Here is a 17,335-nt window from a genome sequence, read left to right as displayed (position 1 = left end):
TCCTTCCATTTACACTAAACTTCTTTCATGCTGTTATGCCCTTTGAAAATCATCCCTGACGATGAAATGAATATTTCATCTTATTGTAAAAGTTTCTTTTTTATTTCCTTAAAACTTTGTCAAAAATCTAATATAGTAACTAAAAGTGAGAACGTTATGCCGAACGAACAAAACCAACTCCAACAAAAAAGTTCCTCATGTGCCGAAACCCGGGATTGAACCGGGGACCTTTAGATCTTCAGTCTAACGCTCTCCCAACTGAGCTATTTCGGCGCTGTCTCTTCTCTCCCGCTCAAACGCCTATAAATACTCACTACCACTACCATATTGTCGTTTCTGTTGCTTGGCTCATTTCCTTACACACGTATTGCACCACAATGATTTCTTATGCACACGCTTCTTCGTTTAGTTTGCAATTAGTTGAAAAATCCCAGTAAAATATATTACATACATACGCACACGCGCACACACAGAAACGCATACATATCCACATCTGCACACGTTTGGCTGCAAAGACGATTCCCTGACTGGCGTTGTGTGCACACAAATCACAACACCTTGCTTACACGCTACAATATCACGTACTCCTCTTATCCTTTTCTCCTGAATGATGAATTAAATAGATTCTTACACTCCAACTCCGGTTCCCTCTCTCTCTCGCTACCCATTTTCTTCAGCTTTGCTTAGCGGTATTGGTGAAAATGGTCGAGTCTTTGGTCGATATGCGACAGCAGGGCATCTGGCGGCGCAACTCGTCGAACGTTGTGTAGTGTTTCCCGCTATCCTCGAGTATCAGATACAGGAAGCAGTTGCTGATGACGAGCGTTTGCAGCGAGGGGAATCTGGCCGGTATCATATCTAGCATGGAGACCTCCTGCAGGACAGACACATAATGAGAGAGAAGAAGGATGCATTAAGTATGTGCCCCTGGCAGACGTTTGCAATTGCAATTGCAATCAAGAAGCGGTTTGCATTATACACACCGACACAATCGTGTCCGTTACCAGGCGCTGTAGCTGCGGCACCGTCGGACAGTTCTCAAACACGGAACTCGAAACAGACATGTTCTCGATGACCAGGACGCGCAGTTTCGTCAGCAGATTCAGATGGAGCAACGCGTTCCGATCGAGTTCGTTGTCGAAGTGTTGCAGGCACAGGAAGGATAGGTTGGTAAAGGTGGCCGCTATCTTCTTGATCAACAGTGTTTGATCCTTGGTCGTGTTGTTGTAGTACAGCGTCGTAAGCGTGTCGAGCTGCGTGGCACTAAACAGGGAGAGCTGCTTGTAAGGCATCACGAGTGTCTGCAGACAGGGTAGTTGTAGCCGCTTGGAATCGTCCATTCGCTGGCATCCCTCTAGATTAAGGTACTGTTGAAGGGGAAAGAGTGTGTACTATTAGTAACATTACCCAAGACGCAGGGGGAATAACAGTGATGCCACTTACTTCCAGTCCCTTAAACCCGTTTATCAGCTCGCTCACTTCACTAACCAACTTGAAGTAGTTGATGGTGAGCGCTTTCAGCGACTTAGCGTACGCAAACATCTTCAAAAAGTCAATGTCGAAGATGTTGCAGATGTCGACGATGCGTAGCGTTTCCAGCCCGACGATGGTTTGCGCGAAAATGGCCTCCCGCTCGAGCGGTCGCAGATGGACCGGCGACACGCTGTACGCAATGTATTTGTCATTTTTGAGCGAAATGTTGAGCGTCTTGAGCGAGCGAAAGTCGCACCGGAACAGCTTCGCAACGTGGTCCTTCGAGATGAACGACACCTTCAGCTCGACCAGCTGTGCCGAGATCGTCCCTATCAGCTCCATCTCGCTCGGGTAGCGTACGGTCAGGTGCAGCGTGTGCAGCCGTGGCGTGACGAGCTGGCAGACCGAACTTTGGTAGAACGAAATGTTTAGCTTCTCCAGGGACGCACTGTCGATGAGCACACCATTCGTAAGACCCTCGTTGGCGGATATCTTCAGCTCGGTCAGGTGGCGCAAGTTCGGTATGTTGTCCACCACCAGCCGGGCCAGCCGATGCTCCGACCGTAGAAACAGTGACAGCGAGCGGACCATGGCGCTGCCGCCGCTAAACGACCGCCCGATCGTGTCTAGCAGCTCCTCCGTGTCGAACATGGCGTTCGAGTAGAAGGCGATATTTTTCTGCCGATTCAGCAGCTCCACCTCGACGCCGGAGAAAAACTTGGCCTTGTTGTAGTTGTACAGCACCAGCTTTTGGCCGCGCAGATAGTGGTCCGAGTTGATGATGGCGTTCCAGCGGCGGCACACCAGCGACACCCGCTGCCGATCCTTCCATGGCAGGTAGTCGAATATGGAACACAGCACCTGTTGGTGGGAGTGGGGTGGAGAGAAGAAAGAAACCACACAAAGCATTTAGGCCGATTCCAAGCTTTAAGATTACTCACACAACCACACGGCGCCCAATTGCGCACCAATTTCTTTTTACAGCCACACCAGGTTAGTAGCGTTGGCTTACTTACCTCATTTGGGAAGGAGTTAAAATTCATTTGCCTTCTCGGAATGCTGGTGGTGGTGGGTTGTGTCCTGCAAGAAGGGAACGATTTGCTAAACGTAAACACGCAGTACACTCGTGTGCGGAGGTGGAGGTTCTCGGCGAAATTGTAAACACGTTACGAGGCGTTACCTAAAAGTAACGCATTTCGCGTTGTAAACATTGGACGACTTGACGTTTCCCATTCGTTTTGGAAGACACGTTTCAGCAAGGTGTGTACTGGGTGGGTGGGAGCTCGTTAGCAACGAAATTATTTGTTTAAATTTTTGACCACCAAATTAAACGGTTTAAAAGTGTTTTTGTGAGTTTGTGAATGATTCGACCAGCTACACCTTCCTTACCTTTTAGAACCATTTTGGAAACATTCTCATTAAGGTTCAACGACCGTAAAGAAGTCAAACAGTAGCAATTTCATTTTCTTTCCCTTTTTAAGCCATTTGCAAGAGATACGTTCATTTTCCAAGAATATATCCACAAAAATCTCAACGATTGCGTACAGCATCGAGAGGTTTGTTGGGCAGCTTCGTTAAGTTTCACACCAACGGTGGGGCTGTCACCGTTTCGGTTGCTTGGGCTGTCACTTTACCCCACACACGCACACAAGAACAGACAGCGGGGAATAACAGTTGCCACACATCGCACAGCGGCAAAACCGACGGCATCCGCGAGCTCAGAAAGATCCCGTACACGGCCAGAGACACACAAAAACGCGTCTCCCCGTTTGTTCGTGCTTAGCTATTCTGTTTCTAATCGTCCTCACTGTTCCGTCGATCATCCTCCTCAAGTGTTTCCGCGGTTGCGTGTATCGTGTTGTGTGTGTGTGCGCGCTTGGCGTTTCCGCGACGTTTTTTTTGTGACGTTTTCGTGTGTGCGCTCAAGTCCGGGAAGCGATGCTGTCGCGTGTGTGCGTATTCACGGGTACGGGTTACGATTCACACCTGCAGCTGTAAGTAGCAGCAGCAGCAGCAGCAGTACGGTGATCCGGTGGATTGGTGTGTGGTATTCGCGACAGTACCGCGAGCAGCAGCAGTTGGTAATTTCGTAAAGATAAGAAGTCTCCCCTTATTGCGTGCGTGTGTATGTGTGGTTCTTATCGGCCACAGTGAACCCAGAGATATCTGCGACCTAAACCGTTCAAAAGTGCAAATCGAAAAGTGCCTCCAACCAGATGAAAGTGTGTGCGACGACGACACGGTGACAGACGACAGAGGAAGCAAAAAAAAGAGTCCATCTGTGTGTGAGTCGGGGCCTACTGCGTGGGCAACACACAAAAAAGGTGCTCAGTGTCCCGTCCCGTCCCGTCCCCAATCCAGTGAAGATAAAAGTGTAAAATACATATACGCGCGTGTGTGTATGTGTGTGTAAGTGTGCGACGTGTGGTATTTGTCTAGTGCGCTCACATCTGTTCCGTAATAAATAGAAAAAGTAGGCGGAAAACACCGGGAAAATCATTCTGTGTGGAAACGCAAACGAGAGCGGCCCGAAAATGCCCAAGTTTTATCGCACCGAGATCAACAAAACGGAATGGGAAGTTCCTGAAAAGTATCAGGTACTGACCCCGGTCGGTAGCGGCGCGTACGGGCAAGTGTGGTAGGTGTCCATATAATTGGAGGGGTTAATTATAGTCTTTGAGGGATGGTAGGGAGTTTTACAATCGATTGAGTTTGTGATTATTATTTGATCGCCCCGTTCGCACCTCGGAATCTCGTGGTGCTATTGGTAAATTGAGCAGAAAATTGTTAATTAGTTCCTTCAACCAATAATCTATAACCTTTTCCATTAAATATGGGAAAGATGAAATAAACAATATTTAGAAATTTATATCTCAATGAACATACCATTTTACTTGCGTTATCGGTCGTAATAATTGTAGTTCAATTACAAAATAATTACCCGAACGCACCTAAATTTATTCCACCCCTTACGGTAAGCCCCCTCAGCGATGTAGCGATAGAAGAAAAAACTGAATATTAAACGCATTTTTAATGACTGAAAAACTCGTTTCGCACTCGTCATTCATCAATCGTGTTGCGCATTAACGTGTAAAAGGGTTGCAAAAGGGCAGTTATGAGGCAATTTTATAAGGCTGTTTTATCTTTATTTCGTGCTTTTACCTGCGTAGTATACAACACAGTTCAATAATCAAGGATATTCATACCATTTCCTTATTGTAATGCAGCAAAAAAGCATCTACGTCACCCATCGAATCATTGGTCGTCCCACAGGCTTCACGAAATGCCATCACAGAAAAAGGCTTGAATGATGATGATGATGATGATGATGATGATGATGATGATGCTGTTTCCCTCTCCCGAAATTCACCGCATTCGATGATGATGTGCGTTCGTTGCTGTTTGCACAACGACCCAAACCGGTTCGACGTTGTTGCGGTCACAGTTCCTTTCGGGGTGGGGGGAGGGGAGACTCATATGCCACCCGGTGCCGAAAAACCGTCTAAAATACGCATACATATAAACACTATTTTAGCTGTCATGCGTGCATTATTCTAAATACGTTGATGTCTGGCTCTTTATACCACGTCAATACCCGGACACAAATTGAGGAGCCTGGATCACTGTGTTTACTTTGATTGTTTTGTGTGCATGAGTGTGATGCAGTTGTTTGGTGCACACACAGTTTTGGTCCGTCATTGCTGTCATCATTTCCGAATTCAGCCCGTTAATCCCTCGGTTGACATCTCTTCGCTCTTGGAATGTACTTAAATCCAGCAATGAAGATGTTTAGCACCCGAAAGCTTAACTCCACACAGGGTTCACGGAACGTAGACCAAATTCTCAACACAAATCGTGTAAGAAAGTGATCTTTTTTAAAAAAAAGCATTTAGCCAAGAAGCAATAAAATGACCAACATACCAAGCCAGCTTCCATCACGATCACAACGAAAGTGTGACAAGGAGTGGCCGGTTTGATTCTGCCGTGTACCGAAAGTCGCGCCCTCCCACCCCGTCCAGTGCAGTGGGTGGGTGGGCGGTCAGCAACAACAGCTCTACAACAACACATGAATGGACGAAACAGCCGGATTCGTTTTATTCCGCTTTACTATGTACTACGTTTGCCCCCCCCCCCCCCCCGGGCCCTTCTTTTTGTGTTTGGTGGTCCGTTTCCATTACAGCACGATTCGTGACCGTGCCCGCGAGCCATAACACATGGTGTCGTCATTCCGCCGCGCGTCCACGGCACAACAGCTCAGCATGTGGGTGTGGGTGGGTGCGAGTGGGGCGGGGAGATTATTCCTGCCTCTGGTGTGTAGTAGTAACCTTGAGAAAAGAAACAATCAAACGACAAACAGCACCACCTTCTGTTTTGAGAATGTCATGAAAAGAAGGAGGAAGCACAATCGAATGGTATGTGGCCGGGCGGATGGACAGAAATTGGAATGAATATTGTAGGACAAAAGTTAGATTAAAACCAACAACAACAATGGTTATCTTTTTCGAGAATATTTTAAGCTAACCAACGGTATATGGGGTTGGGGGGCTATTTGCATCACGCGCCACTCGCAGTATACTTTAGATATCTCATTGGTATTCACCAGATAAGATTAGATACCTCGTGCCTACAATTCCACTTGCCCCTTCCCAAGGGGTTGACCGAGTGGAAGGCGCAACCGAGTTCGAGATGAACTTGACTTTTGCTGTCGAAAGGTTCTCGTTTTACTCTTATTTAACGCAAATTGCAACAAGTTTGTTATAATCTTTTTTTTCCATTTACCTCTTTCCATCTGGGTCGAAGCTTTTGACTCCTTAGACTCGATTAGAGAATATTAATTCCATTTCCCATTTGCCCCCAATGACCCCCACCCCAATGATGGAAGCAAGGGGAAGTCAAACAGACTCGCCGACTTGATAAGAAATCGTTTGCGATGGCTTTTGGGCCAGTGTTGGTGCAAACATTACATGTGCAAAGGGCTTGTTGCTTGTTGCATTTTTATTTATTGGTAAATATTGCGTACCAATCGCTCCCCTTGTGCCTTCCTCTAATCGCGGTTTCTGTCGCACCCATTTTCCGCCCCAAAATACCCAGCCGTTTATGAATGAGAGGCAGCAGAGTTTTGCTATTGTGATAGCGAGCCCCAGCAGCTTGATAATGTGATTGATATGCTCGCCAAAGAGAGTGTTGCTTATTGGTGTTAATTTGAGGTTATTTTTTTCATTCTCTTTTGGCCCCTGTAGTGGTGGGAGCTCAGAATTGGACCTACCCGATTTCGATTCCGTGTTCGGAATTAATTCCGGAACCGATTCCGGAGCTGAAGTTGGAGTCGACTCCGGAGTCGGATTCCAGATTTGCTTCCCGTTTCGATACTGGAATCAGAATCGGGTCCGGATTCGTAGTAGACATGGGAATTGCAATTTGCTTCGGTAACGGAATCAGAATTGACTCCAGAATTAGAGTTAGCTCCGCAATTCTTGAATTGAAATACGAAGTTTCGGAAGCGAAATCAGTCCGAGAATCTCCATGAGAATGGATCCTTAACAAGTAAATTTTGATTCTTTGCTGCTATCAATACGTAGCATCATTGGACCCAAACGTCTATTGTTATGGAGATGCCAAAACCAACTCGGATTCCGAAGCCGATTCTGATTCGGGAGTCGATTCTGGAATCGATTTAGGAAACTGATACCGGACCTACTATCTGGAATCAATTTCAACGAAAACTTCATTTTTCCCATCGCGAGAGACCACTGTCGATCATAAATGCCACCTTTTCTTTGCATACCGTCTTGGCTTTTTTACATTAACCGGTAAATAAGTTCCATTTAGACACATTTTCGGTACTCAAATTTCTCGCCATAGAATTAACTGTTACGTCGTTTTCGTACGTTCACCTAGTTTTTTTCCGATTGACTCACTCAATCATTCAACACGCAATAATACGATGGACGTAACATCTGGTGACGACGATTTGTGCATCGTAGGCACACTCGCATGTCATTGCAGCACCTTTCCACCCCGCTGCAAAACCGCAAAACACCCCGAGGTAACCCGGTCAATTTGCTACAATTGAGTGCAATTGATACGACGGCGTGCTGTGCTCTGTATGTGTATTTGTGAAGGAAAGGGAAAGGAGAGTAAAAGGGACTACGACGTATTGTGGGGCAGATCTTAGAAGGTTTGCATGAAAAAAGGGCAAAACAAAAGCTGATCGTAATTACGTCTCGGGCCGCCCCCTCTGGTGCATTGTACACAGGTGCAAAAGAGAATTTGAACGTCATTTACACTTTAAAACTATTTCGCAATTATCCAACGCCACACAGTGCGCATTTGCTCTGTGCTGCCACTGTATTGATTTCCTCGCCCGCAAAACATTATGATTTTTCCCGATATAGGGAGGGATTTCCACCACCTTTGTGCGCGCCCACCCGCCCGTTTCTATCGCAAAGGAAACGGAGCGCGTTTGGTACGATGAAGGTGTGAATAATTAGCTGCAGTAACACTCTGTTTTGTTTCGGCTTGACGACTGTGCTGTGCTGGTTGCTGGTGGCGGATGTGGCCAGGTTCATCTCTTTCCCCTTCGCCACCTCACAGAGGGAGACACAGAGCGAAGGATGGGGTTTTGTGAAATCCTATAAATAACACGAAACGGCTGAACTAACGTATAAACAAATGCGCGATACTATCTTTCCTAACGGTTGTGTATATTTTAGCCTTCCTTCCTTCCTCCTCTAAGTCGTCGGGGTGAATGATGTGTTGCGATTGCGGCCAGATAGGGATGGTAGAGAGGCAGAGAGAGAGGGGGTCATAGGCCTCACAGGTACAGACAAAAACCTCCCCCCTCTGTGACCGGTACTTGGGGTGCTAATTGTCTTCCTCTGTGTGTGTGTGTTTGAGTAGTAGAAAATGAGCTGCAATCCTATGCAATACGATTATGTTTGCTAAAACTGGCGACAGAGGAATATTTGAAATATTTTTGCACACACTCAGGTTTGAGTCAGTAGTAGTAGTAGTGGTGGTAAGCTTTCGGGACACTCGCGCTGCTGCCAACAAAGCAGCAAATTCCACCACAACTATATGATACTTCCTCCGACAAAGAGAATGATGGAAGTGGAGAGATGATCATTAAAATGAATGACCTTGTTGGGCTAAAACTCTTTGCGCCCTCTTTTCAAGCATTAGAATTGAAGAATACTATTGGGTGACATTGAAGACTACAGTAATGTGTATTTAATTCCCAGTGGATGAGACATCCCGAATTTTTCACCGAATTTTAATGACACCTGGCGAGGCAATTTAATCACAATTACCTATTATACTGACAGGTAAATTGGCTAAAATAATTTGAATGCTTAAAAATCAATCATAATGAAATGGGCAGTTGGTAATTGAAAAATGAATTAAATTGAATTTAATGCGAAACATTTAGAAAAGGATATTATTCATCATGTATGTTGTACAACGAGGAATTAATATAAAACCACCAAAAAGAGGCACAAGGGGAAGATTAGATGCCTAGCCAACATTCTGTTTGTGGCGGTTTCTAATAAAAATCCACGAAAAGCCTGAAAAATTCATTAAAACTCTTCAATTTTGTTTCCACAATGTGTATGACCGTCTGACCATTAGAACATTTTATTGATTATTTTCTTCTTCTTCTCTTACCATTCTTTCCCTCTCTCTAGCTCGGCCATGGACACGGAGCACAACGTGAAGGTGGCAATCAAGAAGCTGGCCCGCCCGTTCCAGTCAGCCGTCCACGCGAAGCGCACCTACCGGGAGCTGCGCATGCTGAAGCACATGAACCACGAGAACATTATCGGCCTGCTGGACGTGTTCCATCCGGGGGCCAACAATACGCTCGAATCGTTCCAGCAGGTCTACCTGGTGACGCACCTGATGGGCGCCGACCTGAACAACATCATCCGCACCCAGCGCCTGTCGGACGAGCATGTCCAGTTTCTCGTCTACCAGATCCTGCGCGGCCTGAAGTACATACACAGTGCGGGAATCATTCACCGGGTAGGTTCACCGGCGCCCTCAAGTCATGCAAGTCATAAATCAAACAAACACACACACTTTTCTTCACCCCTTTCTTTCTTACACGTCGCTCGAGGCGACGTACGTTGCGTGTCAAACTAAAATGATGTAAAAGTGATTTTATGCTCGTGACATGGTCGTCTCTCTCTGTCTGTGTGTATGTTTGCTTTAAATGACCGCAAGACTGAAATTAGACTGTCCTCGAGAATGTTGGCCGGGGGTGAAGGTGCATAAAATCGATCAATTTCGTTTTACCTACACAACATCAAACCCCACCCACCGCCCTTCAGCAGCAAGCACATAATATCCTCTAATTGTGTCCAGCGGTCAGCATGTCGAGGCTAATGTTTCTAACGCTCTTTCTCTTTTGCTCCCCCTCTCTGTCTCGCCGTAGGATTTGAAGCCGTCCAACATTGCCGTGAACGAGGACTGCGAGCTGAAAATACTGGACTTTGGGTTGGCCCGCCCGACCGAGAACGAGATGACCGGCTACGTCGCGACCCGCTGGTACCGGGCGCCCGAAATTATGCTCAACTGGATGCACTACAACCAAACGGTGGACATTTGGTCGGTCGGCTGCATCATGGCGGAGCTGCTGACCGGCCGGACACTGTTCCCCGGCACGGACCGTATCCTTTTTACTGCAAAGCAATGCAAACCTTACACACACATAGACACATAAGACACCCTCTTTTTGTTTTGCTTCGTGGTTTTAGTTCCATTTTTTTGTTTTTGTTTTGGCAAAGCTTTTTGTGTTAGGGGGGAGGGTTTGTGCAATTTGTGCGTGTAACTAACATTACTAACACACATTTACCATCTTGCGCGGTGTTATTTGGTCGTTAGTGTTTATACCAAATTGTCTGTATTTGTTTAACGCTGTCCAAACTCCTTTGTTTTCGTTTCCCCTCCAAAAAAAGTAAAGCCAATTTACAATTCCGTTTTGTTTTTTGTTTAAAAAAATTCAAATTTTGTCACTAATGCGTCACTCTAGTCTAGCTTTCCAATTTCTCTCCATTTCAATATTATATCATATACTGCGGGAGCAAAACCAAAACCATTTTCGAACGTGATTTTCTTTGACTTTCTTCCTTCTTACTCTCGCTGTGTGCCATTCGGGCATGATTTCCATATTTTTTTCTCTCTCGTTTTTTGTACTCCCAATCGCCCACAACCTCTCAAAACTTGATTCATCTCCTGCCCCAGACATTCACCAGCTAAACCTTATCATGGAGATACTCGGCACACCGAACGATGAGTTCATGGCGAAAATCTCCTCGGAAAGTGTGAGTAATTGTAAAACCATTTTTTGTTTTGTCTCTCTGACCCTTTTGTGTATTGTTTTCTTACTCTTATTTTGTAGTTTAATCACTTTCTATAATACTATTACTTCTGTGGGGGAGCTACTCAATACAAAGGGGCCATGCGTTCTTGCTACTCTAACCCTCCCTCCCTTTCATTTCGTTGTAGATTGCTAAACACTCTGCATACGGTTGCATTACGCTTCATTAATTACAATTAACCATAAGAACCGAAAACAGCGACAACAGAAAAGGTCACACAGACGATTGAAAAAAAAGCTGCTGCTGCAGCAGTACTATATTTAGTCGAATGTAATCGAACCCCCCGCTACACTACTGTGTGTCTGCACTTTTTAATTGCCACCCCCCAAAGTGTGGTGAGGCTTTCGATCAAGTACATCCACTAGTGATGGTAGAGCCAATAGGCTTCGTTTTAAGTGATATGGAGCAGCAGCAATAGAAGAAGAAGAAAAAAAACTGGGTGCATTCATCACCACAACACGTCAAGCGTGATTAGAAAAACGCTATTTTTTGCGCGTTTTGCCCCCATATGATACTACTGGGGTGACTCAAAACCTGCGCGTTCGCTCGCTCGCGCAAGTGATGGCGACACTTGCTTGCCCCATTGATGGTCGTCAGCGCTCTAGCGAGACCTGCGTCGTCCGAAGGGTGCAAAAGTATACTCACACAATCTGTCCAAAGGGTGGCAGTAGCAAATAGCGATCAATTGGAGGAAAAAGGCACGGAGGCGGTGTCCAAACGACCACGACGGAGAGGTGTGTGTAGCTGTTTGATATGGAAGTTTTGGAGCTGTGCCTAGGCCACAGTGTGTGCCAGATAGTGGGTTGAAAGCAGCCATGTTGCGATTGGTTTTGCCTGGCCATGATAAGGTGTAGGGGGTGACGACGACAAATCGATTGCTATCAGAAGGTTTTTTAGTTGTATTGTGAGCATTTTGCTTCCATTTTTTAAAGCTGGAGGAACGGAACGTCCTTAAGACGTTCTTTTTAATAAGACCCAATTTATAGAGCTGACATTATTGAGCATTATCACAATAAGCAGGGTAATCGCCTCATTTCTTCCCAGAAAGCGTGTCTAATTTGAATCAATTGAAGTTGTGTACACTTCAACACAAACGGACAGAACCGATTGAATTTGAAACACCAATGTGCATTCGTCACTGATTGACTTGACCATTATTATCTGCTCTCTCTCTCTTACTACTACAGAATGTGGAGAGAATGGAGAGACCTTTTAGCTTTTAATAGGCATTGCGTTCAATTTGAACAACATTCTACAAATTCTTGCACGTTTTACCGGCTCTCCAAGCGGGCCACGAAGGGATTTTTCTGCTACCATTTGTTGCTGCACTCAGTTAATTTCATTTGATTCGTTTCACGACAGTCGTTTCTTGTCGTAAGATGTGCCTCAACACAAGAATGGTGCGATGGAGATGGAAAGGGTTTCCTGCAAGCACGAGCGGGGAAGCCGCTTATGGGGGTTTCCCGCCTTGGCATTAGCAACAAGTTACTGTAAACGGCCAGAGACGACTTCCTTCCCCTTTTGCGTCTGTTCCGACTGTTCCGAATTGAAACGCTCTCGTTCCTTATTATCAGGGCAAGATACAGGGGGGAGAAGGAGGAGAATCGCAACTATTCCACACGGCGGAATGTCCACACCCCACACAACACCACCGGCAAAAGGGAGGCCTGGACTATGTTGGTATGTGTGTTTGTTGCAGCACACGATGGTTTCTTCTTATCATCAGTTCGCATCCATACCGCGGTAACACTTGAACAAACAGCCGGTCGGGTGCCTCACCCCCTTTTCAGGAAATCAAGAAGGAACGGGGCGGGGGTTGGTGTGTGTGTGGACGATCGTCTTGATTAAGTTATTATCTGCCGTCATTACATGCCGTTTGGTTGTAGGCTTTTCTCATCGGACCTACATGGTACGGTTCGTTTGCCAATTCTGGGGCTTGGCCCGTTTGGGGTAGCGGGTAGAGGAGCATACATACAAAAACATGTCCACTGTGAGACTATGTTGCCTTCGTCGTGGGGTATGGTGGTCAATCAGGTGAACGTGAACATCGATTAGACATACCGATAGGCGACGTGAACTCCCAGAGGAGAAGGGAAAATTAAAACAGCATCATTGAGAGAGCTTATGAAGAGCGCAAAAGTGTTGTTTGAAAGTAGTTTATGGTTGATTGTCGTTGGAATCTTATGAAAAGAAGTAAAAAAAGATGGACGGTCATTGCCGAAACCCGGGATTGAACCGGGGACCTTTAGATCTTCAGTCTAACGCTCTCCCAACTGAGCTATTTCGGCAGGTGGGGGGAGGGCGGACCATAGTGGTACTGATGAACATATTCTAATGCGCTCGCGCTCGTTTTGGTCAGGTGCAAACACATCGGAATATGACATCAGTTGGGGCAGGGTTTGTGATCTGTTGTACTATTGTATAGTGTAAAAATTGATTTATATTATATTAACAGCATGATTATGGAAATAATAAAGCTTGTTAACGATTTATGCATGTAAAGACGAAGCTCTTAACAATAGCAATACTAACATATAAAATGAAAGCAATGACAAGGGGTTTGGTATGGAATTGCTGACGCGTTAAAACCCAACTGTTCGTAAACGTTAAAATGCTCGTCTTTATTTCGAACCAATATAAATCTACCTAAAATGGAATCTACAGTCGGCTATAACGGCTAAATTTTGCTGAATGTCGTCTGAACGACATTGTGCCGGATTTAATATGAACCCAATTTGCTACTTTTGACGATCGCGAAAGGTTTATTAGGTAAAAACCAATGTCAATATCAACATATCCTAATACTTCATCAAGAAAAAGCTCTGTTTCTGGGATGGTGGTGGTAGAAGGACAAAAAAGAAGTTGTGATTTTCTGTGCCGAAACCCGGGATTGAACCGGGGACCTTTAGATCTTCAGTCTAACGCTCTCCCAACTGAGCTATTTCGGCAGGTGGTGGGAGGGGCTTCCATGGAATTGATGGTGGGTGAAATGAAATATAAAAGAACCCATTGTGCTCGTTCTTTGAAACGTAGAGGGCACTGTTACAGGAAGCACAGAGTTATCGTGCCATCACATACGAAAACACACACACCTCCATAAAGGACAGCGACAGTTCTATGCTGCTTGAACAAATTAAATAACTCTCAAAGTAAATATAACATTAAAATATAGTACACACCAAGATCTTTTTAATAGTTTGTCGTGAAAAGTGATGCATGTGTCTGCTATTAAGCATAGTGAATCCTTCCTAACGCTAATTGTGAACAATTGGAATGGATGAGTATGACCAAGTCATCTACTAGCTGCTTCTGAAGGACTATAGCTTTGCATATCAGTTTTTGGCTCTTATGTGATTTGATTCTTTGTAAAATCGTAGCACGGAAAAATGTGACAAAAAACTGAAAACTGGATAGAAAACCAGAAAAAAGTGAAATTGCCTGCCGAAACCCGGGATTGAACCGGGGACCTTTAGATCTTCAGTCTAACGCTCTCCCAACTGAGCTATTTCGGCTGGTTGGAAGGGAGGGATCTCATGCAATACAGGTTGCGCGATAGTGTTTCGTTCTCTTTCGCTTCGCATAACTGTACTGCGTCGTAGTGCAGGAGTTCGGTTCAACTACACACATTATCCCATGGAATGGAAATTCCCCTTTTTATTCTTTACCCATCTTAACCAACTCCATAAGTTTGCTGTTTTCCACATACTAACCCGTTTATCTATCGAGTTGGGCATGTTTATATTTTATGCTACACAAAATGATTCCCTCTAAATAAGCATGTTACGTAGAAACCTTAACTTTGGAACCAAACATACAGGGTTTCCCACGATTTATTGGTTGGTTCCCACGATTTATTGGTGCGTTCCCACGATTTTTTGGTCATTTCCCATAATTTTTTGGTAGCAACCCACGATTTATTGGTCGGTTCCCAAATATTATTGGTCGGTTCCCAAATATTATTGGTCGTTTCCCAAATATTATTGGTCGGTTCCCAAATATAATATAATATAATACCGACCAATAATATTTGGGAAACGACCAATAATATTTGGGAACCGACCAATAATATTTGGGAACCGACCAATAAATCGTGGGTTGCTACCAAAAAATTATGGGAAATGACCAAAAAATCGTGGGAACGCACCAATAAATCGTGGGAACCAACCAATAAATCGTGGGAAACCCTGTAATGATGGATGGTGCTCTATGTTTTGCTGCTGGCCGTCTGCTATCGTTTGAATCAAACGCGTAACTTTTTTTTTGGAAAACCGATGACGATGAACAATGAATGAACTTGCTTTGTGCGTGTTTGTATGCGGGGTGGTTTGGATATTCAACCGCAGATATTGACCATCTGACACGCGTTATGTTTTTCTGCGGTACGCCCAACGAAGAACTGATGCAAAAAATCACCAGCGAAGAGGTAGAGCTTCGAACATGTTGCTTTTCTTTACGATTTTCAGCTTACGTCTTCTTAGTCGTATAGAATTTAATGTGACCTTCTGAAACTGATTTTGTGTTGAACCCTTTTCGTACATTTGCAGGCCCGTCATTACATAAAATCGCTGCCGAAAACGGAGAAGCGCAACTTTAGCGACGTTTTCCGCGGTGCCAATCCGCTTGCCATCGATTTGCTGGAGAAAATGTTGGAGCTGGATGCGGACAAGCGGATAACGGCCGAACAGGCCCTTGCTCATCCGTAAGGAGCGGTTTTTATTTGCACAGAGAACTTCACTATTCTACTCACATCCACTCTTTATTTGTTGTGTGATTTTAGCTATTTGGAGAAGTATGCCGATCCGTCCGACGAGCCAACCTCATCGCTGTACGATCAGAGTTTCGAGGACATGGACCTGCCCGTGGAACGGTGGAAGGGTAAGAGAAGATCTTTATAATAGTAAACCACTCATTCGAGCCTCTAATGTCATCTTTTATTGCTTTATTTGCACGTGTCTTTTTAGAACTGGTCTTCAAAGAGGTACTCAACTTTGTCCCGCAGCAGCACGCACATATTGGCGGTGAACCTCAAGCGTAATTCCAGAACGAGCTCAATCACTAAAAGCCCAACTAGCTGGCAACGAAGGCAAAACGGGAATGCACAGACCACCACATAATGCAAAATATACACGCGAAAGGACACGCGGTTGTCCATGAAGGGGTCTAGTAGAGACGAAGAAGACAGGAGCGGAGGGCTCAAACAGTGAATTGCTGAATGCGTACTAAATGCTGACTAAGAAGCTAGGTTTGAGAATGGTAGTCTCTGTTGAGTACATGTATGAAGGGTTCACTTTTATAAATTTCTTCATAAACATTGTGCAATTGCGTAAAACGCTTGCCTTCTGGTGATGTGTGGTGGTGTGTTGCGTGTGGTGCAAAAGACGAAAAGAGCTAGTACGGGTAGCAGCAAGAGAACACGTAGCCTCTAGATGCACAAATTGAGGTGCATAAGTCCCTGTGTGTATGTGTGTGGTGTGTGATGCAACAGCTAAATACGAACGTTTCTCCTCTGTTTAAACACCAACTAGTAAAGTAAGCAAATGCGACAGACATGAGTGAAGATGGAAGCTAGCAAAAGCAAAGGGAATGTAAAATCCACCCTACAAAATCAGAACTTAGATCCTTGCTCACTCCCTCACAGGACACATACCCCGTCCGTGTGTGTGTGTGTTTCAAGCTTTACTGTTGATGCCACAACAACAACAAAATTATTACAATTTCGAGTTAGATTCAATGTTAATATACGTACGCGATAAATGGGTATGAGGTTCAAGGTGTAGTATATGCACGGTACGCTGGAATGAGTAATGGCGGGAAAGAGTCGTTAGAGTCGAAAGTGTACTTCAAGTAGTTAAAAAACGATAACAACAAACTTATTTGATACGAATAAATTTATCTACAAATTAACTATAGCTAAGGGTTTTGTTTGCGCAATCAATGTTACTGTTGTACTGATGTTGCTGTTTTGAACTGTTACTTTCTGTGTGTTAATTTCGGCTATGTTCTGGGCTCAATGATAAGAAGAAAAGTATGAAAGCGTTTTAGCAAGAATTTAGTATTTTGCAAGTATATAATATACAACTTGAAAGAAAAAGCATTTTTCTACAACAACGGCTGTATAAAGCAATGTGTGTGCAGTGCAAAAAGCGTATATAATACATGCTATTGAACTGTGCTGTTCGAAAACGATGTAATCTAATCGTAATTCGTGAAATAGCAAGCAACATAATAATCAACATAAATATAACAACACCATAGTCACTGCACCACATTGATGTACTGCTTTGAGCAGCTTCCTCCCAGTTGTGTTTCCGTAGTGTAGTGGTTATCACGTCTGCTTCACACGCAGAAGGTCCCCGGTTCGAACCCGGGCGGAAACAGTGAACTTTTTTTCTCTCCTCATTTTTCTTCAGATTGTCGTTTTTGATCTCTTCAGTTTTTCTCATTTACTTGTTACGTCATTCAATCAGAGAACACTCGGAGTT

General features: G+C 44.7%; 2 protein-coding genes and 5 non-coding genes across 8 annotated transcripts; 2 read left to right on the top strand and 5 right to left on the bottom strand.

Annotated features, from left to right (window-relative positions):
* Window positions 1-200: 200 nt before the first annotated feature.
* Window positions 201-273, bottom strand: Trnaf-gaa (transfer RNA phenylalanine (anticodon GAA)). Its single transcript has one exon. It is a non-coding gene; the product is annotated as a tRNA-Phe (tRNA).
* A 108-nt stretch (window positions 274-381) lies between these two features.
* Window positions 382-2,724, bottom strand: LOC120955182 (uncharacterized). Its single transcript, XM_040375777.2, has 4 exons — window positions 2,490-2,724; window positions 1,444-2,334; window positions 984-1,367; window positions 382-874 (listed from the first exon to the last, which is right to left on the bottom strand). The coding sequence occupies exons 1-4, from the start codon at window positions 2,514-2,516 to the stop codon at window positions 674-676; spliced, it is 1,503 nt and encodes a 500-aa protein (XP_040231711.1). The 5' UTR covers window positions 2,517-2,724; the 3' UTR covers window positions 382-673.
* Window positions 2,725-3,110: 386 nt separating this feature from the next.
* On the top strand, window positions 3,111-16,762 carry LOC120955183 (mitogen-activated protein kinase p38b-like). 2 transcript variants are annotated; one of them, XM_040375780.2, is made up of 7 exons: window positions 3,111-4,111; window positions 9,159-9,495; window positions 9,908-10,142; window positions 15,197-15,276; window positions 15,398-15,552; window positions 15,631-15,728; window positions 15,815-16,762. In XM_040375780.2, the coding sequence occupies exons 1-7, from the start codon at window positions 4,008-4,010 to the stop codon at window positions 15,886-15,888; spliced, it is 1,083 nt and encodes a 360-aa protein (XP_040231714.1). In that variant the 5' UTR covers window positions 3,111-4,007; the 3' UTR covers window positions 15,889-16,762. The 2 variants fall into 2 exon arrangements, with proteins under 2 accessions (XP_040231714.1, XP_040231713.1); XM_040375779.2 differs by lacking the exon at window positions 15,197-15,276 and adding an exon at window positions 10,717-10,796 and having other exon boundaries at window positions 3,113-4,111.
* On the bottom strand, window positions 13,069-13,141 carry Trnaf-gaa (transfer RNA phenylalanine (anticodon GAA)). The gene has a single exon. It is a non-coding gene; the product is annotated as a tRNA-Phe (tRNA).
* Window positions 13,729-13,801, bottom strand: Trnaf-gaa (transfer RNA phenylalanine (anticodon GAA)). Its single transcript has one exon. It is a non-coding gene; the product is annotated as a tRNA-Phe (tRNA).
* On the bottom strand, window positions 14,293-14,365 carry Trnaf-gaa (transfer RNA phenylalanine (anticodon GAA)). The gene has a single exon. It is a non-coding gene; the product is annotated as a tRNA-Phe (tRNA).
* Window positions 16,763-17,157: 395 nt separating the features above from the next.
* On the top strand, window positions 17,158-17,230 carry Trnav-cac (transfer RNA valine (anticodon CAC)). Its single transcript has one exon. It is a non-coding gene; the product is annotated as a tRNA-Val (tRNA).
* The last annotated feature ends 105 nt before the right edge of the window (window positions 17,231-17,335 follow it).

The sequence above is a fragment of the Anopheles coluzzii genome, chromosome 3, assembly GCF_943734685.1.
Source record: "Anopheles coluzzii chromosome 3, AcolN3, whole genome shotgun sequence".
In the NCBI taxonomy this organism is placed as follows: Eukaryota; Metazoa; Arthropoda; class Insecta; order Diptera; family Culicidae; genus Anopheles; species Anopheles coluzzii.
This window is presented reverse-complemented; position numbering and strand designations above follow the sequence as displayed.

Coding starts and splice junctions, on each gene's coding strand:
- LOC120955183 (XM_040375780.2), top strand. CDS start 4,008: ATGCCCAAGTTTTATCGCACCGAGATCAACAAAACGGAATGGGAAGTT. Junction 15,553..15,630: donor GAACAGGCCCTTGCTCATCC/GTAAGGAGCGGT, acceptor GTGTGATTTTAG/CTATTTGGAGAAGTATGCCG. Junction 15,729..15,814: donor GCCCGTGGAACGGTGGAAGG/GTAAGAGAAGAT, acceptor GTGTCTTTTTAG/AACTGGTCTTCAAAGAGGTA.
- LOC120955182 (XM_040375777.2), bottom strand. CDS start 2,516: ATGAATTTTAACTCCTTCCCAAATGAG. Junction 2,335..2,489: donor TTAACTCCTTCCCAAATGAG/GTAAGTAAGCCA, acceptor TCCCACCAACAG/GTGCTGTGTTCCATATTCGA. Junction 875..983: donor TAACGGACACGATTGTGTCG/GTGTGTATAATG, acceptor TCTGTCCTGCAG/GAGGTCTCCATGCTAGATAT.